The sequence below is a fragment of the Takifugu flavidus genome, chromosome 1 (genome assembly GCF_003711565.1).
Source record: "Takifugu flavidus isolate HTHZ2018 chromosome 1, ASM371156v2, whole genome shotgun sequence".
NCBI lineage: Eukaryota > Metazoa > Chordata > Actinopteri > Tetraodontiformes > Tetraodontidae > Takifugu > Takifugu flavidus.
Window position 1 is genome coordinate 3,722,570 of NC_079520.1, and position 27,959 is coordinate 3,750,528.

The 27,959-nt window shown below is 41.6% G+C and overlaps 1 protein-coding gene across 1 annotated transcript; it reads left to right on the top strand.

The window, feature by feature from the left end:
• The first annotated feature begins 91 nt into the window (after positions 1–91).
• On the top strand, positions 92–27,911 carry col5a2a (collagen, type V, alpha 2a). The gene is made up of 54 exons (XM_057030372.1): positions 92–366; positions 13,557–13,778; positions 13,887–13,906; positions 13,993–14,025; positions 14,110–14,142; positions 14,366–14,419; positions 14,850–14,942; positions 15,045–15,116; positions 16,096–16,140; positions 16,225–16,278; positions 16,409–16,462; positions 16,832–16,885; positions 16,973–17,026; positions 17,183–17,236; positions 17,315–17,359; positions 17,548–17,601; positions 17,945–17,989; positions 18,528–18,581; positions 18,661–18,759; positions 18,867–18,911; positions 18,999–19,097; positions 19,185–19,238; positions 19,357–19,464; positions 19,603–19,656; positions 19,755–19,853; positions 19,950–20,003; positions 20,251–20,349; positions 20,435–20,488; positions 20,603–20,656; positions 20,738–20,791; positions 20,874–20,927; positions 21,069–21,113; positions 21,189–21,287; positions 21,396–21,503; positions 21,693–21,746; positions 21,893–21,946; positions 22,055–22,108; positions 22,190–22,243; positions 22,363–22,470; positions 22,647–22,700; positions 22,809–22,862; positions 23,198–23,359; positions 23,574–23,681; positions 23,824–23,931; positions 24,023–24,076; positions 24,151–24,258; positions 24,399–24,452; positions 24,592–24,699; positions 25,063–25,116; positions 25,232–25,339; positions 25,454–25,763; positions 26,129–26,310; positions 26,402–26,644; positions 26,751–27,911. The coding sequence occupies exons 1-54, from the start codon at positions 279–281 to the stop codon at positions 26,895–26,897; spliced, it is 4,485 nt and encodes a 1,494-aa protein (XP_056886352.1). The 5' UTR covers positions 92–278; the 3' UTR covers positions 26,898–27,911.
• Positions 27,912–27,959: the final 48 nt, after the last annotated feature.

The window sequence follows — 27,959 nt, forward strand, 5'->3', positions numbered from 1 at the left end:
GCTGTGAGAGGATGGCTATGGAAGAGGGCTGACAAAAGGGGGAGGAAAATTAGGCTCGGCAGCATTCTTCTCATTTAAAGCTGTAACTACACACTCAAAAAAAGCACTCGCGCAGTCTGGGCTGGGTCCGCTTGCTGCTTACAAGGAGGGTCTACACTTGAATTCATGGTGCTGCAGTGATAACCTGAACCTTTCCCCTCCTTTTTTTTTAACCTTTTCATCCTTTTTCCCCTTTTGCTCTGTGCACAAGGAAGGCTCATGTCTTGCTCTTAGACAAGATGAGCTCGGTGCACTTAAGGATTTTGGTTTTTCTGCTCATCTCCATTGCTCAGGTTTTGATTGTTACATGTCAAGATGGGAACAGTGGTAAGTGAATCCTTCTGCAACACTGGGGAATGATGTGCGAAGGTGGCTGAGGTTTGCACTCTGAACTAATTTCTATTTTCCATGAATACATGTAAAGATGTTCTTTATTGTTTCCAGAATCCTGTGTTTAAGTTCCAGATTCAGTTGTGTATTCCCTTTTGTTGTACTTTTGCCTGGACAGAGTCAATAGTTTTTACAAAGCTTATTAGATTACACAGGGAAGGATTACAAAGATTTTAAAGTGAAGATTATTGTTGGAAAAGCAGCTCTGCGTCCACAGGAAACAGTCCTGTGGACATCTGTCAGTGATTGTGAGGTGATGTCACCCTCCGGCTCTGAAACCGTGCTCTGGAGGGAAATGAACCCCCGCTTTTGTGCTGCTTCTCAACATTTGGAACATTTATCCAACTGCTCTATTGGCTTAAAGAGTACGCTGTGTGTCTGTGGAGGAATTTGAGCATCGGCACTGAATTGCCTGTGAGGCAGAACAGGCTGCAATTTAATCCAAAGCAGATGTGAGGAGACGTGAAGATGCTGCGTGGAGCATTTGACTCACTTTTAGAGCTGTGGCTCTGTGGAGGTGGAACACCTGAGTGTTCTTGTTGCGCTCACCTCTTCCGTCCATATTGAAGTGTTTGATCTTCCATGTGGTCACCGAAATGATGTTGTTTCTCCACATGATGTCGTGAGAGACATCGAGCACAGGAAATTTGCCTGATTGTGTTTTTTCCTTAAAGATGTCCATCTTCTGGGTAATTTCAGAATTGATTGAAGTGGCCTAAATGAGTCAGGTTTAACTCTTCAAGTTCTGTTTCACACCAAGACAGACAAGTAGAGCACCACCCTGTGGTGGAAAGGCATCTTGGACTGTGAAGAAATATTTTCACACTGGCAGCGATGTTGAAATTAGATTTGCAAATTTTAACAATTCGGGTTTTGGTAGGTTTTTTGTTGTTCTTTTTTGTCATAGCAATTAAAGTCTGTGTTTTAATCCAAATTTTTTCATGTGGGACAGCCAGTGATTTTGCAGACGGCCTGTTAGTGGTGTAGGTGAGTGATTGCATTTAAACCAAAACTAAACAGTGGAAAGTCCATGGTTTCTGAAGCCTCAATGAAAAATGTGGCTAATCACTGTGTATCTGCTAGTGTGTGTGTGTGTGTGGGAAGGGGGGGTGAGGCATGAAAGAGAGGGAGAAAGACAGAGGGAAACCATAGTAGATCACAAGGCATATTCCACATGTTGAGGGCCTCATAGAATGACAGTAAATTTACAGCTATCTGCTGTTGCACACCACTATGGTTGCAATTACTGTTGCATTTACTGCGGCTCAGTTTAAGTGAGGGGTTTATATAAGAGACATTTGCCACTTTTGATTTTTGATGAAACTCCATAAATGCAAACAGATTCACAGTCAACAAAGCTTATAAATTATCCGACAAAGTGTAACTTCTCTCAAAACTCTGAACAACCAACCAAAAAACCCCAAAATGACCAGATTAAGAGATGACTAAGGGTGGTATATCAAACCATTCCACCCCGTAACACTGATAACATCACCATCATCATCATCATCATCATCATCATCATCATCCTTACATTAAAGAGTCTCAGAGACTCCTGGGTTGGATTAAGATTAAGATGGTTTTAAATTTGAACATCCGGCTCTGGATCTTGGTACAGTTATCACCAACAATCTGGCTCAGTTGAACAGTGAGAATACAAGTGTGAGGTAGTATTGAACAAGAATCTGGAAGCTTGTACAAAACTTTTGCACATATTGTCGGAAAAGTTAAAATCCAAACGTGAAAAATGTGGTCGTTCAAAACAACAATGCTACATGGGATACAGTAACTCAACATGCCAAATTAGTTCCATTTGTTGTTGCCACATCAACAATCTTGCAACAAATGGCCTGATTTAAAAAAAAAAACACCCTCAAATCTCAAACGTCCAAATGTGAATCCAACCAGGTTCACAGTTGACTATGATTAGAAACATATGCTGCATTTTTGAGCAGTGACTTGATTACACGCCTCTTTTCTCACAAAGTCAGTGGGGTTGGGCTCTCCAGATCGCACATTTTGAGTAGAACTCCTTGTGGAGGAAAAAGCCTCATCAACTGCCCAGTGTGCATGGTATCTGTGAAACGTGGGCTGCACAGATGCCCTGTCAATTCTTAAGGGATGCAAAACATTGTGGGAGCCACTCAAAGCACAATTTATTATGTTCAACAAATGGACAAATGGGAGGAGCAGACATTTGCAAATGGTAAAAAACAAAAACTCTAGAGATAGAGAGAGATAGCTGAAGGAACTTTGCTCGCAGTTTGCTCTTGTATCTTTGGGCTAAATGCAATTGTAGGTTCAAGTTAAAGTGACTATTTGCTCCAAAAGTGTGCAATTAGGACATCCCCTCTAAAGGGTCTCCTGCTCCTTGATTGGCACTTAGTCACCAATCTGCCTTGTGATCCTGCCATGTGACCATGTGGGAGGATGACAGGAGGAAACATAAAGACTCAGGGGGAGGGATTTCCCAGGGAGCGTTCAGAATGGCCGGACATCGTTCCACACAGTGTAAAATTTAGAATCATGTCAAAACTCTCAGGAGATTTGTTGAGAAAATAAGCAGTTTATGTAAAAACCCTCATCCATAGTGGGGTCTGAAATGAGATCCTATTATGTTGCAGCATAGGAACTGTGGAGATTTTTGCAGAATCAGCTACAGCAAAGTCTCAAATGACACAATTTGTCAATTTAATGCTTCAGTTCTGTCATTTTTTCTTTGTTATCCACATTATCTTCAATGTTTTTGTGTGTGCAGGACATCTTTACATACGTTTCTTAGTTCACCCATTGCGCAATGCTTTAAGCAATAAATTGCAAACCCAGCCCAGTACAGGTCATATGTGGACCAGACGTAAAAGTCTTGAACTATAACGGTGGGTGTCAACCTCTTTCTAAATAATAAAAACACAGATATCCATAATAACATTTTGAAAGGGCCATTCGTTGCAAATGCATGTGTTGATGCAGCTGGATGAAGAATTTCAAAGTGTCCTGTCTTTTGTAGGCCTGCAGGTCTTGTAGTATCCATAACATTCTCCAAGATCCAAATCCTGAGAATTTTATAGACTTGTAAAACTTTTTTGTCATCTTCTTTTAATCTGTGCTAAAGTGCTATAGTCCCGGAAATGCTCAAAAATTGTCATCATTCATTGATAACAATAATAAGAACACATTAATATATGCCATTATGCACTGGCAGCACACTTTAAACTGTAAAACAAACAGTATATAACTTTTCCAGCTTATCTCAAGAACTATGGTGACTTTTGAAAGGCCACAAAATAGCAACTGTCAGTCATAATTGAACGTTGTGGTTCAACCTAATTTGTAAGATGTAAGAGGTTGTTTTATATTACAAGTGCAAAGTGGAGCTTTGTGGGTGTTGGTGGGTGACAAGGGGTTGGCTATGTGGTCTAAGTTAGGTTTAGCCTCTAAACAACTTGTGGGACAGCTGATTGACTTGTAGGAGAGGATGATGTAAGTGAAATGCCTGGAGGTCACGTTTAAAAAAAATGTGGTGGTTCAGGAGAGGGAAGTGCCTGAATGAAGTCCGTTTTTGAAGAGTTAGATTTCCAAATGATTAATTGGCATCCCTGAATTTTTCTTCTTAAACTTTCAGTTGCAGGTTCTATCTTTAAACCTTTTAATGTGATGGAATGCATGTTTGAAATAAAACAGCTATGTTGGCATTCAGTGTCAAGGCTTGTTTGATGTCTTTGGATGGCATACAGATGAGAGATGGCTTGGCCAGATGTTGATCTCCAGCTTGCCTTAAAGCATTTCATCAGTATGCCAAACAACTGGAAACATCTAGAAAAAGCTTTGATAGTACAGAGGACAAAAGAGTGAGAATCCAGGGAATTCATATGGTCCCAAATTACCTAAAGGTGATGGAGTTAGGAGAGGAGTTGGGTTTCAGTAGAGGTCTCTAGTCCAAAGTGTGCAGTTTTACACATTAGCTTAACACACATTAACAGAACACACATTAACAGAATGCACATTAACTAAAAGAGTGGGAGCAAAGCTGTTTGTCCAGTTTTTAAGCAATTGAGTTCGAGGAAGGGGAAATTCTTCATACACAATATGAGTCTTTACTGCCCTTTCCCCACTGGCTGAAGCCAATGACGTGTGGAAAATTCTGTCTGCAGCTGGTGACTCGAGGCTGAAAAGAGAAGTGGGTGAACTTGTTTTCCAGAATAAAGTTAATCAATAGAGTAATAAACCAATTTCAAGAGTGAACGAGACTTAGAAACAGTGAGTATGTTGACTCAACAATATAGGCACCTAGTAACAGAGAGAACATTAGGAGTTGTTCTGAAAGGGCTTGAGCTATGGTGTTCCTAGAGGTAGGCAACATGTGAGCAAGCTGAAAAGTCCAGAGGAAAGATGGATTCCAGAAGTTCAACCACAGAAGAGAGATAAAAGCTGCTCTCAGCAATAAGACCAAGAATGTGACTCACCGAGAAAAGGATTGAAGGAACATAAAATACTTGTCAGTTATACTTTTTTTGAACACTGCAGGGCGGTCCAACTCCAGCACAGGAAGTCGTATTAAACAGGAATTTCCTTCTGTGTACATGTGATCATTGTTGTCCCTAATGAACAAGGTCATTCATTAGCAAAAGAACACAAACACAGAAGTAAAATTTAATTTTGGAAATATCTTGAAATATGCTTTGTTGCCAACGCTGGCAGCAGCTGAAACTTTTTCATTTGGATCACTGAATTTAGGTCAGCTCATGATTGGTGTGGACTAAAAGCAGCTTTTTGTCTGGTTATCACTGGGGAATACAGCTCTCACAGATGTTGATGACATGTGGAATAAACTATGCAACAGTTTCTAACCAGGAGGAGGAGCCTCAGCAGACAAACTGTTACAGAGCCAGCAAGAAATAATCCTTCGCTTAGCCAAGCTAATACCACAGCAATGTAGTAAGACTGCAAGTTACTGAGGATTTATTGGGTTTATATACATTAATTACATACAGTTTAAGTGTAACAAACTAAGCCGATGTTTCTTTATTACTGTAAAAATAGTTTGGTGTGCATTAGCTGCATATAAGAGCACAAATATGTGGATTTTTAAATAGAATAAAATGCCTCCTAGCCGTAAAACCGTAAAACATGCAGCGAGGTTGGGAATCCCCTCGGAAGGTCCTATAATACCACCATTAATTTTGTGAGTGGTGTTGTGAATCAGTAATAGTAGGATGTCATCTGCATAACCTTAAAGTAACACAGAAGTGCTCTTTTGAAGTTTTGCATGTGAGTAAAAGAAGTTATATGTGCAATAGTTGCCAACACTTTTTGAGCTTTCACCTCATTACACTGCTAAAAAATGTCATCAGGATGTGTAATGGCATGTTCAGGACATGTTCACCTCCGCTGTAAGTGGGGGCTAATTCTTCAGATGCGATGCGATCCAGATGTCAGTGACCTCTGCTGCAATAAAACGCGTCATCATGGTGACCTGCTGACCCATCCCCTCCCTCTGCCTGTGTCCGGCTCTGGTATTTACAAAAACACAGGCAGCTGTTAACTTCAAGGGCTGCATTTAGCAATAAAGAGAAAGTGATAAATTTGGTGTCCCCCTTCCCCCAGGGGTGATGTCAGCATACTCAAGGGCCCCGTGGTGTCGGGCTCAGAGATCAGGTATCTGACCTGCTTGGAGAGAGGCTCCGTTTTCTGTGACACTCACATGTGGTGCGTACCTGTGGAGCAGTAATCACTGAAAATGGGCCGAGCTGTTAACCAGGTATGCTTAACTTCAGCTCAGCACACTTTATGTGCCTGCTATTACATTAACGACGTGTTGACCAATGTGGAGAATGACAACATGAACAGTGGATGTGGTTCACCTTCGTCCAAGCCTTGTGAATTTACATAAAGTATTGCATTTAGTTTTATATTGGGAAGCGCAAACTCATAAAAGAATTTCTCGGCCCAAAAGTACGAGATTGCAACCTTATCTTGTTGACATTTTGGAAAATTCTGGGTTACACTGTGAGCGAAGACTCACATTGTAATGTAAATATAAATACTGTAAATTCTTTGGCCTCACACGACGCAGCCTTGTAAAAAATGTAAATATTTACAGGAAATATCCTTTGCCCGAGGAGCCCCCGCAGCTGCGGTGCTGTTGTTGCTGAGCGGTTGCATCATTCAGAGCAACCAAACCGAGCTGAGAAGCGCCAACAATTAAGACGGCGAGGTTACAGTTAAAAGACCTGAAGCTCAGAGCAGAGAAGGGAGAAAGCCAGCGTGTGGAGGAAAAGTCCAAAAGGACACGGCGTGTTTAGACAAGGATAAGGAGAGAGAAAAGGAGATCGAAGGGATATGAGGAAACACAGACTAATGCATTAAAAAAAGGAAGGATTTTAGACAGAGCCCACGGCAGACACTTGGATCCTTGATCTGCTGTAGAACCGAACCCAGACTGAATGTGGCGGCCATAAGTTTGCGTTGTCTTTAGGGCACCACTCCTGCTCACCTCACTTCACCCCCCCCCCCCCCCCCCCCCCCCCCAAACAAAAATTGAGGTTTGAAAACAAGTGTATCATCATTTGGCTTTCACATGTCTAAATTAGTGTGGCCCTAAATAAATGGCTAGCTTTCCTTAGTTCTCGCTGCCAACATGGTTGTCAATTATGATGCAGCTGTTACATTTCTGCAAATTTTGCACAGATTTCTGCAGCAACTGGAGGACTTGTTAAAGGGTCCAGAGTGGAAAAGCTTAGACATTGTTCTTGGGGCATTTTACCCGTGATCAATTTTCACATTAAGTATCAAAAAGCTGCTGGTTTAATAGTGAACGATCCACTTTCCTATCATTCATATGTTGCCATAGCAACATGTTTTCCGATGTTCTGACAGCCTCTGCCTGGTGGGGAGAATGGAGATGGCCTGAAAACTGGTTAAGATCTCAAACAATATAGTTTCATGTTGGTCAACAGATGGAAGAATTGTGATAAACACACAGACAGAAGGAAGGCTAATGGCTAACGGACTTACATGTGGGCTGGTGTGGGTTCAAGAACCATGTTATGGGTTGTTGGGTTTCCTAGATTCACAGAATCCTTTTTGTCTGATGTAGATCCAACCGTATTTATTCTGGGGACTCTGAGTGAATTGGACTTAACTTCTCCAACATTAGCAACTTTTTGGCCTGTAACCCACAACCTCTGGACCTGATTGAGGCTGCTCTGATGGTTAGAGAAGGTTACTCTGTTCTGAACTGCCCAACAGTGATCCATGCAGAAAGATGGCTGACACATGCTGAAACTGCACATTTGTTTCCAATTTTTATGACCTAATGCAGTTGTTCTTTCTTTCTTTCTTTCTTTCTTACTTTCTTTCTTTCTTTCTTTCTTTCTTTCTTTTCTTTCTTTCTTTCTTTCTTTCTTTCTTTCTTTCTTTCTTTCTTTCTTTCTTTCTTTCTTTCTTTCTTTCTTTCTTTCTTTCTTTCATACTGGATGCATTTTTCTTTGGAGTTGCTCTCTCTGCAGGAACATCCATAGTTTATTCCTTCACATCTGGCTGTAGCTCAGATGCTGTAAAGCTCCGGGGTGCTCTGACCTCTCGTATGTTAAATGCCCCATTCTGTTAAACTGGAATGCTTGACGTAACATTTTCCTTTGTGACCTAGCTGCTCAAGAGAGAAGAAAATAAATATATATTTTTTTGCATCAATTGGGCAGATAGAATTATCTCACCCTGGCTCCATGCTCTCCTGTGGGTTCTGCAGAACCACCAACAGGAAATGCCACCATTATCAGGCCTGCTGGGCCAACTGTTTCTGCAGTTTAATGCGCATTATTGCACATTCACCACTTTGTGTCTGAGGGCCACATGTCAAAAAGTTCGAGGGAACCAGACAGGGCAGCAAGCGGTGCGTGTTAGTTAGATCCGCAAGCTCTGGAGCTAGCTTAAGGGGAACCATATGCTTGACAGTGTACCAGGACTTTGTGTAAGATTGTATTTCAAATCAAACTACTCCACCTGGTAAAGTCATTTTGGCACTTTGTTCTGTACTGAGGCAGTTTTGCTCTTACAGAAGAGTAAACAACAAAAAACTAAGGAGAAAGAGCTTCATAACTGCATCCTATGTATCCTATTTTTAGAGACATTGTTTACTTTCTACTGTTGTACACAATAAACACTGTTTATACAGTTTTAATGACTAACTCTTTATAATGTAATTATTACAAATAATCAGGCAAATAATCAGCAATATATCAATCAATAGTAAAAATTTCAACAAAGGATACATATTTTTCATTTAATACTCTTCTTTTATTTGAGAACAAACTACAGTTATGTGCTTGGACGCCCATTTTGAATTATTGCCATGGAGGCATCTGTTTCTAGGATTTATTTGAACATCATGTAGTCTGAATTCAGCCCTGTTTTCAAATGCAGCTTGAGCAGTTGTGCCATTTCACCAACCCACAGAGAAAGTGGTTTCTATATGAAACTACTCAGTTTTGAACTTTGACCCTGCTTGCATGTGACCCTTAAGCAAGGTCAGTGAGGGTCAAGTGTTTGATGTTGAGCCTAAAGAACATTCAGCAGCTTCTTGGGGTGCTTATCTAATGACACTTTTTTGTTTCTGAGAAGACTTAAATTCATAATGAACCCAAACATGCTGTCATTTAGCTACAGCTTTAAAGAATGCTCGATTGGTACAAATATAAACACTGAAGATGCTTTAATTGTGGTGGGTTTAGATTTAACTACACAATCAGGTGCACATAACAAGCAACACTTCATCATTCAAGTTCTAAAATGCAGCCATGTTTGCAACTTTTGATGCTGCTGCATTAAAGAATAAACAACATGAAAGATCTCCAGCACCTTTAAGACAACATAAGACAACATAACTTCAACTCAACTGTTTTTTTGCAAAACGACAGCGTTGAGTTCAGATGTAAAAATGTACAGTTACAATATGGAGATGGAAAATCAAGAAGCCAGTCAGCAAAATAGATTAAGAAGAAAAGAGAGTCAGCCTGACCACAACCCTCCAGAGCCTGGGAAGGGAACAACTCATGACTGCGGTTGCTTCTTGAAAAGAAGAGAAGCCAAAAGAGACGGGGGTCTGTTGATGGAAAAGCCTAGACATGTAATCAGACGAGTGATTCGTTTAACTTTCCTGGCCCCGGCGCTTTGCCCCTCCCTGCAGATAGCGAGCGTTGTTTGCGAAGAACGTGTTCAAACTGGAGTGGGATTTCAGATTTCAGGTCTCGTCAACCATCCCCGATCCTCCATGCTGGAACCGTCAAGACTGAGGGAGAACTGCAGTGAAATGCTGCGTTAGCATAGTTTTAACTGATTAAATCTTTGGTCCAGCATTGGACCTAAAAGTCCCGGTGTGACGTCGTACAGGCGACTCCAGCAGACCAATCTAATTCATGGTAGGAGGACAGTAAGAGCTTTGGAGCAGAAAAATGCAGCTGCTGCAGAGCCCCCCTTCCACAGCTGTATCTCATCGGGACTCACAGTCGGGCTCCCAGTGTCCTCATCGCTGCGTTTCTGACTATGAGACCACAGCGGGGCTATTAGTTTGGGCCCTGAACTTGGCCTCACTTGTCTTTTTTTTTCTCTGAAAGGAAATGAGAATTCCATTTTTATGTGACTCGTTGTTTCCATCAGGCAATTTTCTAACCCATGAGTGTGTGGCGGCAGCAGACCCTCCCCTAAGACCATGTGTTCGGCATATTTCCATATTAGCAAAGGAAAATCCATAAAGTGCCTTCCTCACATTTGCTAGCTGCGTCACGTGGTAGCTCTTCCTTGATGGCCGTGGTCTGTGGGAGACTATGTTGCTGTCCTTGTTATCTGGCTGGGGTTTGTGAGTCATGTTTTTTAACCAGGACAGGAAACCGTCTGCTGTCTTCGCTGACTGGTGGAAAATCCAGGTTGAGCAGTGGAGGGAGCATGCCTTTGCACCGTCGTCACCGTTAAACGGCAGATTTTATGGCGTCTGTGGAAAAGTGTGAAAGCTGCAATGCATTAACCGGGAGGAGGGGGAAAAGCGAACATCCTCCTCGGCCCTCCTCCTCCAGGCTTGTGGTGGGGTTTGTAGGGGCAAAATTGCTCCATACCAACAAGAAAAAAGTTCACACGCCGTGTGGTTGTTGTGCAAGACACCCATGATGTTGCATTTTTATGTCTCAGTAATGTGTTCCATACAGCTCAGAAACTCTGAATGTGTGTTTGGGGGAAATGCTGTATAGTTTAGGATATAAACCATCCAGTCAGTCAGAAAACCACCTCAGAGAATCAGCCAGTGAGCAAAGACAGTCCTTATTCTTTCCAAAAATTAACATTCATGGTGTCATTCATTCCAAGTTCCTCCATAAAGGAAAACACATGCACTCACGGGTTCTCCAGACTGCTGGTTTCCAGAAGGCTGTAATGGGGACTGAGCTGGTTCAGCTCAAATTCGACAAGTTTTTAAGGCCAGAAGGGCCCACGCATGCAGACACAGAAACAGCATGGGTGGACGCACTCACGTTTCAGTCATGTAGATTTCTTGGTTGTGTCTGTGCGTGTTTGTCCGTGTGTCTGTTAACTGCCTCTTTTCCTTGATCTGGGTTGCGTGGAGGAGTTTGGGCATTTATTCTCTTTTTATGACAGTATTTTTCCTTGCTACACTTTAGACTGACAGTTGACTTAGTGTTTCCTTGGTTTATAGAGGCCCTGCCTAGAACTTAAAACCTTCTGCTCTGTCACTTTGTCCTTCAACAGTGGGGGGAAAAGGACTAAATGAACCTGTTATATACAGAGAATGATGAGAATGATGATTGAGAATGATGATCTGTAGTCTTTGATAATGACAATCATCTATTTCCTATATTACCTCGTTTTACTTACCAAAGCTCATGTTTTCTAACTTTTGTGCTTTTTCTAACAGTGTCCATCTAGTTCAGTTAGAAGTTAGTTTCATTGTTTGCTGGAACATTTTGCTTACTGCTCCAAAAATTTTCTTATTTAAAGTCAGACTTTTATTTTTTAAAAACATAGTACTAGTTCTTTTGTGTTTACTCATGATTTCTGATGCTAATGATTACAGAGCACATCATGTGAGGTTTTACACACTTCTTTCTCCAGCCCTGATAAGCAGAGTTAATCTAACCCCCCCTCCACACACACACACACACACACACACACACACACACACACACACACACACACCACCCCTGTTGTTTAATTCTGTAGCTACATTCAAATGCTAAACAAAATTGCTCCACCGATTGTGGAGGCATGTGAACGCCATTAGCAAAAGCAGTGTAGATGTCATGAGGCGTGCCATAAATGTGTGGTGTTTATTTTCACAGCCATCACTCATTCAACTCAACATTTCCACCAAATAACAACAATATTATCACTCCTAGCTACATCATGCCTTTTCTTTTTCTGTAGTTGAACGTGCTCGTGCTGCCTCTGGTACTGTTGCACGTCTGTGTGAGCCATTTGTGTGAGGCCTGTGCCAGATGTGGCCTGCGGGCTGACCGTTGAGGCTGGACGGTGGGATGTTACTGGTGGTTGAAGGGCAGAAAATGATGCTGGAAAATGTCTGTGGTACCAAGTGTCTGCCAGTGGTTTACTGTAGGCAGAGGCAAAAGCCAACAACTGCAGTTATAGTTATACTTGCTATGTTAGTCAGAATTGTGTCAAAATTTGAGCCATTATTTGTTTTAAAACTTAATTTGATAATTATAGATGAATTTTTATAGCTCCTACTATGAGTGTAAACGTGAGTAAATAAAAGGCGAACTGTGTTACGAGTTGATATTTGGAGTTTAAATCGCTCTTTATATTACTATTGGAACTATACACATACCAGGTGTGATTCCCTGTGCAGGCTTGTCCAACACACACATGCACACACACAGATTTGTGTTTTATCCATGTTAAAACATGCTGCAAATGTCCTGCAACTATACCTAAAGGTGCGATATTTCTGATATATACATTTTTGGAATGTCTGAGCCTTAAGGTTAATGAAACCATCCTCGTGGTTTGGAGTCATCGCTGCAGATCTTTTTCTTTTACTGTCTAACCTGTCTCACCTGCGTTGGAAAGCTCAGAGCTGCCACCTGCTGTTTGCATGTGGAACAGGTAAAGAGAGATCGGGATCACACATGAAAGCTCGTTTCTTTTTGTTCATTTTCAGAATCACCTGGGCGGAAGTGTTACACACCCAGGGTTTATTTTTGCTTTAGCACTGACCTTAAAAATACAAAGAGCCGCTTTACACGGGAGCAACTTTTCTCTGCATAAACCGCGCCGAGCCTCCGAGACTCTGACTCGGGAGGAAATGACCTAATGTCTAATGGCTGGAGACCTCCGTCTCTAAATGTTTTCCAGACCCATTTTCTTGTGGTAACATTTTCAAAATGGTTTACACCCTGATTAAAGCCAGAGTTGTGTGTTTGACAGTGACCTGCACACAGTGTTGCTGGTCCTCTGTGACCAGATCTTTGTCAATTCTTTGTTTTGACTGAAATAATAAAAGTTCAAATGTTCAAACCTTTAGAAAAGAGCTTTGTGATTTCTCATATTCTTTTTTAATAGCTTCAGTATTGACAAAGTGTTGCCACAATGCCCATTAGGGACATTTTTTCCCACATTTTCTGTCATTTTTGTTTATATCTGTGGGGATAGTTATTCTATAGGCCACTGTAATGTGTTCCAATCACCTCAAAGTTACTAGTATAGGACAGTTTATTATGTTATCATGTATTAATTCTCAACACTTTTTTAAGGAAAGCAATGAAGACACACTTCATGGGGTGTCCTTGTGCTTTATCCACAGTAATTTATCCTGCTTTATCCTCTGAGGCAAGCTAGAGCACAATTTATTGCATTTTTGTCACTGGAAAAGCATTTAGGATGGCATGTGTGCAGCATTTGGCAGGGTGAGAAAACAGGAAAGACATGTTGAATGCAGCAGTTCGGCACCAGAAAACTGTGGACACTTAAAGTTCCCTGAGTGCGCTTCAGCTGTGATCCTAATGCCGAACAGCTGCATTCAGCAAGAGAAAGAGAAGGAAAGCACAAAGAAATCACAGCTCTCCGTCAAGCTAATCGAAGTGTCCTCCCACCTCTGCCTGCTGCAGGCGATGATGTGAGCTGCTCAGCGGACGGCCAGGTGTACACCAACAGGGACATCTGGAAGCCGGAACCATGCCGGATCTGCGTGTGCGACAATGGTCAGGTCCTGTGTGACGAGATCCAGTGTGATGAGCTGAGTAACTGTGAGAAGATGATGATCCCTGAGGGCGAGTGCTGCCCCGTTTGTCAGGCGGACTCGTCCAACAGCGGTCGGCCGGACACCTTTGGTGAGCAACGAAGAGACTCATCAGTTTGCCTAAATGAATTACTATAATGAGGTTCTCTGTTGCCATTGTGACCATAATGTGATGTTTTCTGCTTCGTGCACATTTCAGATGGAGCCAGGGTTTACAAGGTACGCCATCCTGTACTTGAGAGATGTTAATATTTTATCTGAACTGAGCCTGAAGTGATTGTGACACCCTTTATATGTTTACATAGGGTCAGAAGGGAGAACCTGGTGACGTTCCAGTTGTGAGTATAACATTTCTATAAAAGTTTAATAACACTGAGCCTGTTCAGGAACAGGCTGTAAGAGTTGTGATGCTCTTCCTGCAGGTTCCTGGCATCAGAGGCCGTCCTGGACCAATGGTGAGCATCAGCCTTCCTCCTGGTTGGTGTGTGTGTGCGCGTGTGTGTACGTTGGGCTCGCCGGTCTGACACTAGATGGCATGAGAGGACAGCTGCACAAGTCCACATTGAACCTTCTGCAGAGTGAACCGTCTCTTTCAGCTACTCTGTAGCGCCTCAGAACAGTTTTATGATGGATGTCATTGTCGTCAGATGAATCTGAGTGGATTCTTTGCCTTGACAGGGACCCCCAGGGTCTCCAGGAGAACGGGGATCCCGAGGAAACAAAGGAAGGCCTGTAGGTCACATGCAAACATCATTCAGACATATGTTATCATCTAAAAGTGGATCTCATAGATAATTAAGTATAAAAATGTGTAATAAGTATGAAAACTTCTAAAATAATCTTTGTAGGTCAATATTTGCATTTGTACCTAATTATGTCAAATGGTTTAAACTAAACTATCAGGTATTGCAAATAAATATCATTGTGTTTATCAAAGGCTATATGACAGAAAATTAAATATATATGCGAGGCAGAAATATAATCGTATTAAAGGGCATTTTATATTGCTATTGTTACCTCTGATATATGATTTACTGTCAGGATATTGCAATACTAAAGCTAAAGTGGAAAAAAGAAAAATCTCTGATAAAACACAAGGAACAGACTCTAGTTGAGTGAATCAGCATCTGCTCCATCTCCTCCTTCTCTGTTTGATGTGTAGGGACTGCGGGGGTCTGCAGGTTATGATGGTGAGCCCGGTGTACCAGGTCAGCCTGGTGAACCAGGGCCTCCAGGTCATCCCTCCCATCCAGGAGTGAGTCAAAAACAAACACTTTTTGTTATGTACATGTACATATTTCCTCTGGTTTCATATTTGCGTGGCTTCAGTGAGCTAATTCTTCTGCTTCACCTGCAGGGCATTGGTGCACAGATGGCTTCAGGGTTCGATGGCAAATCAGGACCTCAGGGAATGCTGAGTGGCTCAAGGGTGAGAGGCCAGCAGCCGTCACGACTGACTAGTTACAAATATAACACATCACAAAAAGTTTCTCCTCTAACATGGTTTAGTTTCTCTTAGCGAGAACAGGTTTCCTTTAGACCGCAGTTACCATGGTGACTGTGGGGAAGATGGGATGAAAGGAATGTAAACATTAGAGCTGCTGACCTGAGATGTTATTTAGCAGAGTTAGCGAGCCTGTACTCTCTTTGTGAGAGGCTAGTGCTGCGTGAGACTAAATATAAAAACATAAAGCTTCTAAATAGCTTTAGAAGATTTTTGTGCAGACAAAACTCGGTGGGTTATATACGAGGAATCGCCCTTTAATGGTGAATGTGTTTATTCTTAATTCATTCCAGACGCGAAACTAAATTAGGTGCAACTTTCACTGTTGATGATTGAGGGGCTCATCATTAAAAAGCTGAAGATAAAATTTGGTTTATGGCTGACACCTTGAAGAAACATCCTGTCTATATCACACACAGCTTGACTTTATATGAAGACACCTTTATTATTATTTTAATGAGAAAAGGTGTTTTGATCCCATGCAGCTCTTTGGCTACCCCTGCTAATACTAATTATGTCATTAGTATTTAGAGGAGTAAATGTCATTACCTGAAATAAATTAAGAAATCAGTTGACTCTGACTTTTATGATACATTTTTATATTGTAGCGAGCCATGTTTTAGCAGAGGATGGACCAGCATTTGAAAAACTATTGTCATAATCAGCCATTTTAACCAGGCTGCATCAAATTCATCCATCATTTACCTTTTAATCAATCAATCAATCAATCAATCAATCAATCAATCAATCAATCAATCAATCAATCAATCAATCAATCAATCAATCACTCAATCAATCAATCAATCAATCAATCAATCAATCAATCAATCAATCAATCAAACAGCTGTGATGATTCTTTGCCTGTTACGTCTGGATGATTGATCTATCTTGGCGTTTGTTTCAGGGAGAGGCTGGAACACGAGGACCCCCTGGGCCTAGTGGCTCACCAGTAAGTCCTTGACCATTGGCTTATCATATTCTGTTACTTACATGACATCTTGTGTCAACGTGTATTTTTTCTCACTTCTCCAAGGGTCAAGCTGGAGCCCAAGGACCTCCTGGAGAAGTTGGAGATCCAGGACACATGGTAAACTCTCTCCATTTTAGATAAATAAAAAGATTGCAAATTCTCAGTTGGTTTTCAAAGATGCTTTTGTTGTCACTGTCAGTCCATGTGGACTGAAATAAGTTATAGCCTGTTTTGAAACACTTTTCAGGGGCCATCTGGGCAGAGAGGACCAGAAGGCCTAATGGGGAAACCAGGTGAAGATGTGAGTCAGCCTTTTGACCTATTTACACCAAGATCACTTTTCATTTAGTTTGGTGTTCACTGCACTAGATAGAACTATTCATATCATGATTAATCCAAAGGGTACGGCTGATAACCTTCTCCCGACCATCATTCTGATGATTTTTCAGCAGCATTTCAGTTATATGTTCTTCAGTCTAATGGCAAGAACAGTCAAAGCAAAACCATTTAAGTCATTGATGTAAATGATGCTTCAATCCCGTTTTTTTCTTTTGGGATAATTTGACATAATTAATCGTAATTAATCAACATCAGGTATTTAAAGTGGCATCTAGTATCCACTGTTTTCCATTTTTAATGCATTTTGTAATTTCTAAATGTCCTCACTCAGGGAGAACCAGGCAAACCAGGAAACAATGGAGAAATGGGATTTTCAGGCTCACCAGTAAGATCTTATGTGTCATGCTGCTCAACTGCACTCCAGCTGTGACTCTGCTTGCACTAGAGCGCTGAAACTGACTTCATATTTCAGGGAGCCAGAGGATTTCCAGGAATGCCAGGACCTCCTGGCCTGAAGGGTCACAAGGTGAGTATTTACTCCCATCTTCCATCATCCCATCTTCAAACTTTCAACATACGTTTCCCTCTCACTTAACTTAATTTGCATTGCAGTTTTGCTTTAAATTGGTTATATTTGCTCGACTCAGGTATTTGTTTTTTTTCCTGCTTTTAATGCTTTCAGGGACACCTTGGAATTCTTGGCCAGAAGGGTGAAAATGGAGCAGTGGGATCAAAGGTATACATTTCACTAGTTAAACATATTATTTAAAAATAATGATTTTTAAAAACCTTTTTTCCTCCCTTTATTTTTAAGGGTGCTACAGGTCCACATGGTCCAATGGGAGCACCAGGTCCTATGGTAAAATGCCTGAAGTTTTTTTTTATTGTTTTCACTGTTGTTTGTTGTCATTGGCCTGAAGCTCATGTCGACCATTTTGATCTTGAGGCAACTTTTTACTTGAATGATGTCCCGGCCAAAGCTGTAAATAACCACCTGGACTATCCAATGGAGGACAGATGTAATTTATCACTGCCCCTTTGTAACAGGGTCCTGCTGGGATGCCAGGAGAGAGAGGACGTTCTGGACCCAGTGGTACACCCGTAAGGACATGACTAACATCTGCTTCAGTCTCTCTTTCTGTCCATGCATTTTTCTCTCTCCGAGGATTTACACAACATGGCTGTTTAAATACAGGCTGTAAAGTCAAACAGGCATGGTTACATTAGCATCTAATGTGTTTCTTCCTCCACTGAGCTTTCAGCAAAGTTTAATGATATAAATTCTCAAATAATAATATAATAAACAAATATAGTATATTCTAATGCTGGTAATTCTAGCAGTAGCAGTAGTATTGGCAGCTTACTGCTTAGCTATTTCTACTATAATTTCTTTTCAACTATTTGATTGCTTGTAAGTAAAAATAATTCATCTTTTGTCTTTTAGGGTAAACGTGGTGTGCCTGGCTCTGTTGGAAAACCTGGATCAATAGTAAGTCAGCGGTGGCATTATTTTACCTTTCCAGACTCCCTCCAGCTTGACTCTCATGCAAGCGTGGATTTAAGTCAAAATAATAGCATAATTATTCACCTTTCTTTTGAGAAACTGCTAGTAAAAACTATGTATATGTCTTTGTTTATTTTGATTATTCTTGATAAACTTTTTTCAATTCCATCGGTTGTCTCATTTTCTGTCCTTCCCCAGTGCAAATAGGTTAAAACTGTGTCTAATGTATAAACCAGCTGAATATAAACACTGTGTGCATGAGATACACACCAGCTGGGTGAGGCCGACACCAGCCTCTACAGTCAAACACAGCTGTTTAAATGATACAGGAACAAACATCGAAACAGTTCTCTGTATATGAGCGTAATCAAACCCAAACAATGTTTAACTGTATTGTTTAGTGGACCATTCTTATTCTCTTTTATTAACACATACCTAATTTAAGCACCACAGTTTCTCCACTAACATTTGTTTTCTTCATGTTGTTCATTGTTTATAACACCCACTGTTTTTGTGTCAATAGGGTCCTCTGGGTCTCAGTGGGCCTTCTGGATATCCAGGAACTCCAGGAATGAAGGTAAAATAAAGCAAAGCAATTGCCAATGATTTCTGTGAATCAGAGCAAGGGCATTATCATGGTAATGTTTCCTCTACAGGGACAACCTGGTCCTACTGGAGTCCGAGGTCCACAGGGTCCACAAGGACAAAGAGGAGAGACTGGTCACCTGGGAAGACCTGGTCCATTGGGCCTTGGGGTTCGTATCTTCTTTTAGCTATCTTATAAATTAAAGGGCTATGTTTCATAAATCAGTCTTCCCTTTGTTGCACCAGTAATGTAATGAAAGAATTTTCCAATTCATAGGGACCCATAGGTACAGATGGTGGCCCAGGTGCCAAAGGACCAGTGGTAAAGCATAGTTCAACCATCAAATCAATTTTTGATAAAATGAAACTTCACAGTATAACAGTATAAGGTTGTTATAACTCTTCACAGGGCAATCTTGGTCCACAAGGTCCAAGTGGGCATCTTGGACCTCCTGGTCCACCTGGACCTCAGGGAAGCACAGGCCAACCTGGTATTAAAGGACAACTGGTAAAGTATAAGTACCTATTTTAAATATTGAAATTGTAAAGTCCCCTAAGTTAGAGTGGTAATTACTGTTGTTTTTTTGCGTGACAGGGAGATGTTGGTCTTCCAGGTTTCAAAGGAGAGGCTGGACCTAAAGGAGAGCCTGTAAGCTTCAGTTACATTTACATAGATAACTAACTGATGTCTGAAGCACTAGTGTTTAAATATGCATTCATTTCTGGCTTAGCCTGGCTTAGCAGCACATTTTCTGACAACACTCTAGGGTCCACCAGGCTCCCAGGGAGTGATTGGACCTCAGGGTGAGGAGGGTAAGCGGGGACAACGTGGAGACCCTGGCTCTGTGGGCCCTCCTGGACCCGTTGGTGAAAGAGTAAGTCTTAATCTTTGCCTCACTAGGAATCTTTGAAAACAAGAGCAACAACGTAATCAACAACAACAATAATAACGCTAATATTGAGAATAATAACATTGCTATGAGGTGGAAACTGAGACATGTTCTGACTTCCAGGGAGCTTCTGGTAACCGAGGATTCCCTGGTGCTGACGGACTGCCAGGACCAAAGGTAAATTGTGATTTAAGTGGGATTGCATCAGCGTACTTTTTACAGTGTAGTTGTGTCATGGTGCAAGTTTAAACACAAAACCACTTCCATGTCTAAAGGGTGCTCAAGGAGATCGTGGAATATCTGGTCCACCAGGACCAAAAGGTTCCCTGGGAGACCCTGGTCGTACAGGAGAACCTGGTTTACCAGGTGCAAGGGTAACACTGAAATTATAGTTTTGAAGTGCAATTATAAGTTATTTGTTTAGATGTCAAAAGTACATATATTTACACATAGCTGTCTTACTTCCAAAGGGTCTTACTGGTACCCCTGGAGTCCAGGGAGCAGAGGGCAAGCCAGGACCACTGGTATGTTGTTATGTTCAATTATACGATGAAAGAGAGGGTTTTTTTTCTCTCATTGCAATTGTCACCGTGTGGATCAGCTTTAGAATTTACCCCCTCAGGTATTTGTTCTGATCGCCCCCTGGTGGTGGCAATTCAGATCTGAGTCTGACACAGGATTGTCTTATTATGTAATTTTCTATTTTCTGAGAATCAGGCAATAGTTTGCTGCAGCAGATTTGGGAATTTAATTATTTCTTTTGTTATCCAGGGAGCAGCAGGAGAGGATGGTCGTCCTGGTCCAGCAGGGCCCATTGGGAATCGAGGGCCATCTGGAATCATGGGATCAACCGGACCCAAAGGCTTTAGTGTAAGAAAATCAGCCTACTTTAATAAAGCAGTCCTTTTGATTTTATATCCTGATCCATTTTTGTAATACTTTTTTTCTTCCAAAGGGTGATCCAGGAAAAACAGGTGAACAAGGATCTCCAGGAGTGGCAGGTCAAAGGGTGAGTGCATTCATAATAGAAAATGTATGCAATGTGCAAGAAAATTCATGAAGTGCCAGGAAAGGAAATGGAATTGTTTCAGACATGAGAACAAATGGAATGACTTTTTGTTAGGGCCCTCCAGGGAAAGATGGAGAGGTCGGCCCTGCTGGTCCCCCTGGACCATCTGTAAGTTTCAAATTTCACCTATTATTTCCATTAATTCATTGCTAAAATGAAATTTCGTAACATGACTGTCTGATCTTGAAGGGTGTAGCAGGAGAGAGAGGAGAGCAAGGACCCCCAGGTGTGAACGGATTTCAGGTGTGGCTTTGTAGTTGGTATGCAACAAGATTAAGACCACATTGTCAGTTGAAAAGTTTATATGTATTCCTCATTTTTTTAGGGTTTACCTGGAAATCAAGGCCCTCCTGGTGAATCTGGAAAACCTGGCGATGTTGTAAGTGCAAAAGAAATGAAAAAAAAAAACTACATGTGTCTAAGATCACTCTTGACTGAGAATAAGTTGTATTAGTCCGACTAAATGGTGATCATGATTTAGTTGCAGCTAAATTCATCATTTTGTTTCACCTTTTCTCAGGGTATTCCTGGAGAGCTGGGTGCTGTGGGACAGATTGGACCAAGGGTAGGTAAAACCTCTTTTAACAATTTATCAAAGGTTAAATGTTTAAGACTTACATGAATTCTTCTAATCACAAAGGGTGAACGTGGAAATCCTGGTGAGAGAGGAGAGCTGGGTCCAAATGGTCTTCAAGGACCTAAGGGTATTCCTGGAGCACCTGGTCCAGATGGTCCAAAGGTACTGTACAGATGAGAGTTTATTAAGCTTGTTATTAGCCATAGATACCAGGTCTAAAACTGTCTCAAGTGAAAATACCTGTGATAAAAGGCATTATTTTAACAATAGGGCAGTCCTGGACCACCTGGTGCAATTGGTGATGCTGGTCCTCCAGGTCTTCAGGGAATGCCAGGAGAGAGGGGTATATCTGGCCCTCCAGGTCCCAAAGGTGAAAGGGTAAGTCTATCATGTTTAAAAGTATCATGTGCTTTAGAGAATAAAATATTTTAACCTTTTTTCTTAACTTCATTGATTAATCTGGTCAAAGATGATAACTGAGGTGTATAAATAGTAATAAAAAGAGAACTGTCTGAAAACAAAATAAAACCTTGGGAATGAGAGAGTTTAAAATTATTTTCCATGTAGGGCACGCTTGGAGAGAAAGGATCAGAAGGTACAGCTGGAAATGATGGTGCAAGAGTAAGTCCAATTTTCCCTCAGAAACATTAAAAAGGCAATAAAACCAACTGCAGATTTAAGGCTTGTTACAGCCTGTTGGAGAAAACTGTGGGTCTGCTGACTCAGCACTTATATCTTCATATGTTCAACTTGTTCTGCGCACACAGGGATCTCCTGGTCCTGTTGGCCCTCCAGGATCTGCTGGACCCAGTGGTGAAAAGGTAGAGTGCCTGTTTTAGGGTCAATCTTAGGGTTTATTATAAATATAGTGGATGTAATTGTTCATCAAATTGTAGGAATGATTCTCAGTAAATATGTAATATGTGTAGGGGGAACCTGGACCCAAAGGCCCACACGGACCCCCGGGATCCAGAGGAACTCCAGTAAGTGCTCTTGTTCAGTGACAGCATGAAGCAAAATTAATTAAATTAAATCAAAATACAGCATAATCACTTCTCTCACAGGGATCAAGGGGTGACCCAGGTCCAATCGGTCCCACTGGATTTTCCGGAGCCCCTGTAAGCAGCCTTCCTCTCTCCCATTCTTCACTCATATGTTGTACATATGATAATAGACATCTGAGATTCTTTGGGATTCAGTGCATGATCTGTAATATTTTCAATATTTTAATCTGTAGGGTCCTGATGGCCAGCCTGGAGTCAAGGGAGAGGTTGGTGAGCCCGGCCAGAAAGGAGATGCTGGATCACCTGGACCCCAAGGTTTGGCTGGAGCTCATGGACCTCCTGTAAGTTCTAAACAGCAATAACTATTATTATACAATTATACAATTATTAAAAGTGTAATTTCATTTTCATTTTTATGATGGCGTGACAAGTGGACAACAAATGAAAGAGTTTTCACGTGACCATTTTTCTAGACATGGGTTAAACACCTCCCTAATTATATCATTTTCTGTTGCAGGGCCCAGTTGGTGTTGCTGGCCTGAAAGGTGGAAGAGGAACTCAGGGTGCACCTGTAAGATAACAGTGTATCTATGAGGACCCTTTAACAAGAATAAACTGCCATTTATGCATGGCTCTCTCTCAAGAAACATAAATCTGAGGATGTTGTCTTTATCTCCAGGGGCCCACTGGTTTCCCTGGATCTGCAGGACGAGTTGGCCCACCAGGTCCAACTGTAAGTTCTTCACCCTTGCTGAAAAACATATAATGTTTAACAATGTCAGCAAAGCATCACAAATGATCAAACCAAAACCCTGACATTAAAAAGAAAATCTATTCTCAAGCCAAAATGCTGTAAATATATGTATTTCTCACTGACTATACTGTTGTAAACATTACGGTACATTTAGTGTGCTGCAACTAAAGAAGATTTGTAAGATTTAGTTTATATACTACATTCAAATATTTGCTCTTCCTACAGTATCTCATCCTCTTATAGCACTTGAAAAGTCTGTAAACAACATTACCAAGACTCCACGCACATCTTACAAAAGTCTATATTCTCGCCAGGGACCACTTGGAGAGCCTGGACCTCTTGGTGCTCCAGGAAAAGAGGGTCCTCGTGGTCTTCGTGGAGATTATGGAGCACCTGGAAAACAAGGAGAGCGAGGGCCACCAGGACCATCTGGTAGCCCAGGAGACAAGGGGGACTCTGGGGAAGACGGACCCACTGTAAGCTACAATTAATTCAGTTTATTCTTTTAGGAGAAATATGGTTCCTGCTGAAAATAGATTAATTCACCTGTTGCCATTCCCATCATGATTACACACGCTTTAATGTCTCATTTTGTAGACTTTTATACACTAGAGGAAGTGGACATAATATTTTTTTATGTCAGTTGTCCTAAATTAAACAGCTAATCTGTTTGTGGCAATACAACTGCAGGGTCCTGATGGACCCCCAGGCCCAGCTGGAACTACAGGGCAGAGAGGCATTGTGGGTCTTCCAGGTCAGAGAGGAGAGCGTGGAATGCCAGGCCTTCCAGGACCAGGGGTGTGTACAATCGTAGCAGTAAAGTTGTGCTGATTTAAACATTTCTACAGTGTCCTCGTACATGTATTGAGTTGTGTTGTGTTAAACACATATGCCTGTCAGTGCATGCCTGCATTGCTAAGCTGTGTCTTCTTGGGTTTAGGGCCCACCAGGAAAACAGGGATCAGCTGGACAATCTGGAGAGAAAGGCCCTCCAGGTCCAGTTGGTGTCCCTGGTGCTAAAGGACCCCGTGGGGATCCTGGTCCTGATGTAAGTGTACTGTCTTTAATAGGTAAAAGTTGGAAGGAAAAATAGTTCCCCATTTAGGGTCAACGTTTCAATATTTGTATTTGGTCTTCAGGGTCCGGCAGGATCTGATGGCCCACCAGGCAAAGATGGTGTTCTTGGACAAAGGGTATGAAGCAACTACATTAACTCTTTGTGTATTGTTATGTTTATTTTTATTGACGGGGTGTTTTGCTTTGCCAGGGTGACAGAGGAGACCCTGGTCCAGAGGGATTGATTGGTTCCCAGGGACTTCCAGGCCCTGCGGGTCCTGTTGGTTCACAAGGTGGTCCAGGAAGGAGAGGAGACATTGTAAGCAGAAGTTTTAATTCTGATCAGTCAAGACTGTGCTAACAGATATCTGATGAGAGCATCTAAAATGTGGCCATGCTGGAACCTGGGAATAAAATACTCCTAATAGGTCCCTGGTTGATTTTATTCATTTTTCTCAGGGCTCCAGAGGACCTGTCGGCCCACCTGGTGCAGCTGGAAAGAGGGGATTAGTGGTAAGAACCTTACAAACCTTACCCCATAGTGCGATGTAATTATGGTAAAGTTTTCTGTTTCATTTAATTTTATTTCAGAATTATTCAGGTGAACTTTATATTTTTCTAATCCTAAAGCAACTGCTAATGATATTTTCAGGGGCCGCAAGGACCTCGGGGTGATAAGGGAGACCTTGGTGATCATGGAGAGAGAGGACAGAAAGGACATCGAGGATTCACTGGTTTGCAGGGTCTTCCTGGACCTCCAGTAAGTTCAAATGGAGTGTATAAAATATAATACGTTTAACCAACTATGCATATTCACCTGCAATAATAGCTTATAATCAGCATTGTTTTACTAAGAGGCCTAAATCACTGTAGTTATTTACGTAAATGGCACTGAAATGTTCTAAGTTATATTTTAGTACCAATCTTTTCTACATGACAGGAAACAAAACACAGTTGAGACAATATAACATGAAACCCTTATCCAAGGTCGCACAGCTGTGATGTTTACACCAGTCTGACATCATTAGTCATGTCTCATCTGTGTGCACATCCTAGAAAACACCATCGCATAGAAAATATACAATCAGACACTAACTGGTGAATATTAACCTTTTGATTAAAGGGTACAACAGGTGAGCAGGGAGCCACAGGAATTGTGGGACCAAGTGGACAAAGGGTAAGGGAACATCTCCAGGGTTTTAGAGTTTATAGCACACATTTGTTAGGCAGCAATTGTGAAAGTTTAATTGAAAATTACACTCATCACCAATTTTTATTGGAATTGCATTCAGGGGCCTCCTGGACCTATTGGACCTTCTGGAAAGGAGGGACTCATTGGAGGACCAGGACCAATGGGACCCCCTGGAACTCGTGGAATCAGTGGAGAAGTTGGACCAGAGGTCTGCTTCAATAGGCTGTTGAATATCTTTTCTGCTTATTTTTTTGTCATCTCATTAATGTCTAGTAAAAATGAAAGTATGTAACTAATATCAACACAATTTGTGAAATTAAAGGGACCCCCAGGAGAACCTGGGCCCCAAGGTCCCCCTGGTCCCCCAGGACCCCCTACATCTGCTCCGGATGAGTTGTTTGATGGCAACATGGATTATGACTCCGGCCCTCCTCCTCCTCCTGAGTTCAGTGAAGATGAGGCTCTTCCGAACAGCAACTCCTCCACCATTGTTCCTGTGGACCCTGGCATCCTGGCCACTCTGAAGGCCCTCAGCAGCCAAATTAGCAACATGAAAAGCCCTGATGGCAGCAGGAAACACCCAGCGAGAACCTGTGATGACCTTAAGAGATGCTACCCCATGAAAAAGAGTGGTGAGTGTTCAAAAAACACCAATAGCTGAACTAAATGGATGATGTCAATGTGTTCAGTGTCACCCTGAAATTTCAAAAAAGCGCAAAAATTGCAGGTAATATTCATATGGACTAAATTTTTGTAGGGTTTATATAAAGGATTTCAGAGTTTGTACTCTAAAAGCATTACTTCTAGGTCTTCTGAATACCATAAATTATTAAACTCTTAAAAGGATCTCTTGGTTTTGTTTTACAGGTTTCCAAATGTAAACTAAAAACCGTAAAACTTAATTATAAAGATGGTAGCATTCAGCACAATTGATTTGTTTCCCTAGTACATTCATAACAACAAAAATCACTCATGTCTTTATTATTATGGTGTTTAGGAGAGTACTGGGTGGATCCAAACCAAGGCAGTGTGGAGGATGCTATTAAAGTCTACTGCAACATGGACACCGGCGAGACCTGCATCGCAGCTAACCCAACCAGCATACCCCGTAAAGTGTGGTGGAACTCTTCCAAGAACAAACCCGTGTGGTTCGGAGCCGACATCAACAGAGGAACTCACGTGAGTATCTACGCTGTCGATGGTGCAAGAGGGAGGAAGGTTCATCAGACATGTCCCTATCACACCTGATTCCTTCTGTTGTCTCTTTTAGTTTGTGTATGGCAACAAAGATCAGTTGGCCAACACCATCACAGTTCAGATGACTTTCATCCGCCTGCTCTCCAAAGAGGCATCTCAGACCATCACCTATCACTGCAAGAACTCCGTGGCCTACAAGGATCAGAAGACAGGCAACTTGAAGAAAGCTATAATCCTCAAGGGTGCAAATGATCTGGAACTCAAAGCAGAAGGAAACAGCCGCTTCAGATACACAGTCCTGGAGGACTCCTGCTCAGTTAGTTCCCTTATTTCGCACTTTGTCCTCCTCAAACTCATCTGTGAGGATTTCAGTGCGTAACTTTAATGACGAGCTAATTTGTAATGTTTTCTACCTTTTACAGGAATCAAACGGCAAGTGGGGCAAGACAGTGTTTGAGTACAGGACACAGAAAACACCGAGACTTCCTATCGTGGACATTGCCCCTGTGGACATTGGTGGCCCAGATCAAGAGTTCGGCATCGACATCGGGCCAGTGTGCTTCTTGTAAAGTGGTCAGCAGGGATGTGTCAGGGAGAACCCTGAGACTATTGAACTGACAGCTGACACGATCGGCCACATTGTACATACCAGTACTGAGGACTATTCTGGCCCTGTGGCAAGATATTTATTGTGCCTTTGACCCAGTTCAAGACATCGAAGTAAGGTAGAACAAATGTTTGAATTTTACACTAATTTGTTAAACAGGAATCATTCCTCGGAGTGGTGGATGCTTGGTGTATTTTGAGGCTAACTATTGTGTAGCTTGATCCAAAGGGTTTACCCTATAATTTCACAAAGCAACAATGCCAAAGATTCCTAAATATGAACAGAATTAGAACTGCTGTGTATTGGCTCAGAAACATGTTGTCCTTTCACTTTTGCTTCCTTCAAATTTGTTCTTTTTTTCATGTTAGAGTATAAAACAACCTTGTGGTGCTATCGAGAAAAGTGCAGAAGATGATGCGTTTACTGGCGCAGGTATTTTTCTCAAGACAATGTTGATGAACCAGTGTCTGTATCCTGTCATTTTAAAACCTGTACTGACCACCAACTACATTAAAGACACGTTTAGACCATCGCTTCCTCAGTGTTAGCTACCTCGTCACCGAAGCTGAGAAAACGATGACGCTCCGTGTAAACCTTGACTGGCAGGTGCTCTTTTGTAAGTAGTATGATCCTTGTGGACTGTTGCAGCTGCACAGTAGGGCATGGTTTGAGGATTCCAATAAAGATCTTTCTGTCAAAGATGGAGAGATGAATGAGGTGTCAAGCGAGTGGTGTGTGGTGATTTGTAAAAAGAAAAAAGAACAAAAAAAGTCTTCCTTCAATTTCAATATCTTAGATAATATAGCACAGGATATTCTATTTGTATGCATGTCAGCTCCCCATTTTCGGTGTCGTGGACTTATATGCTCTTGCAATCCTTTTTATAATCAGTTATATAGAAAAAGGTGACTTTGAGTGCCTGTCTGCTTTGTATTTCTTGCTATGCAACAAATTAAACAAACTGCTTGTTAATCCCCCCAAGCTCCTGTCATATTAATTCAGGTAGAGTTAGGCTATATTCCTC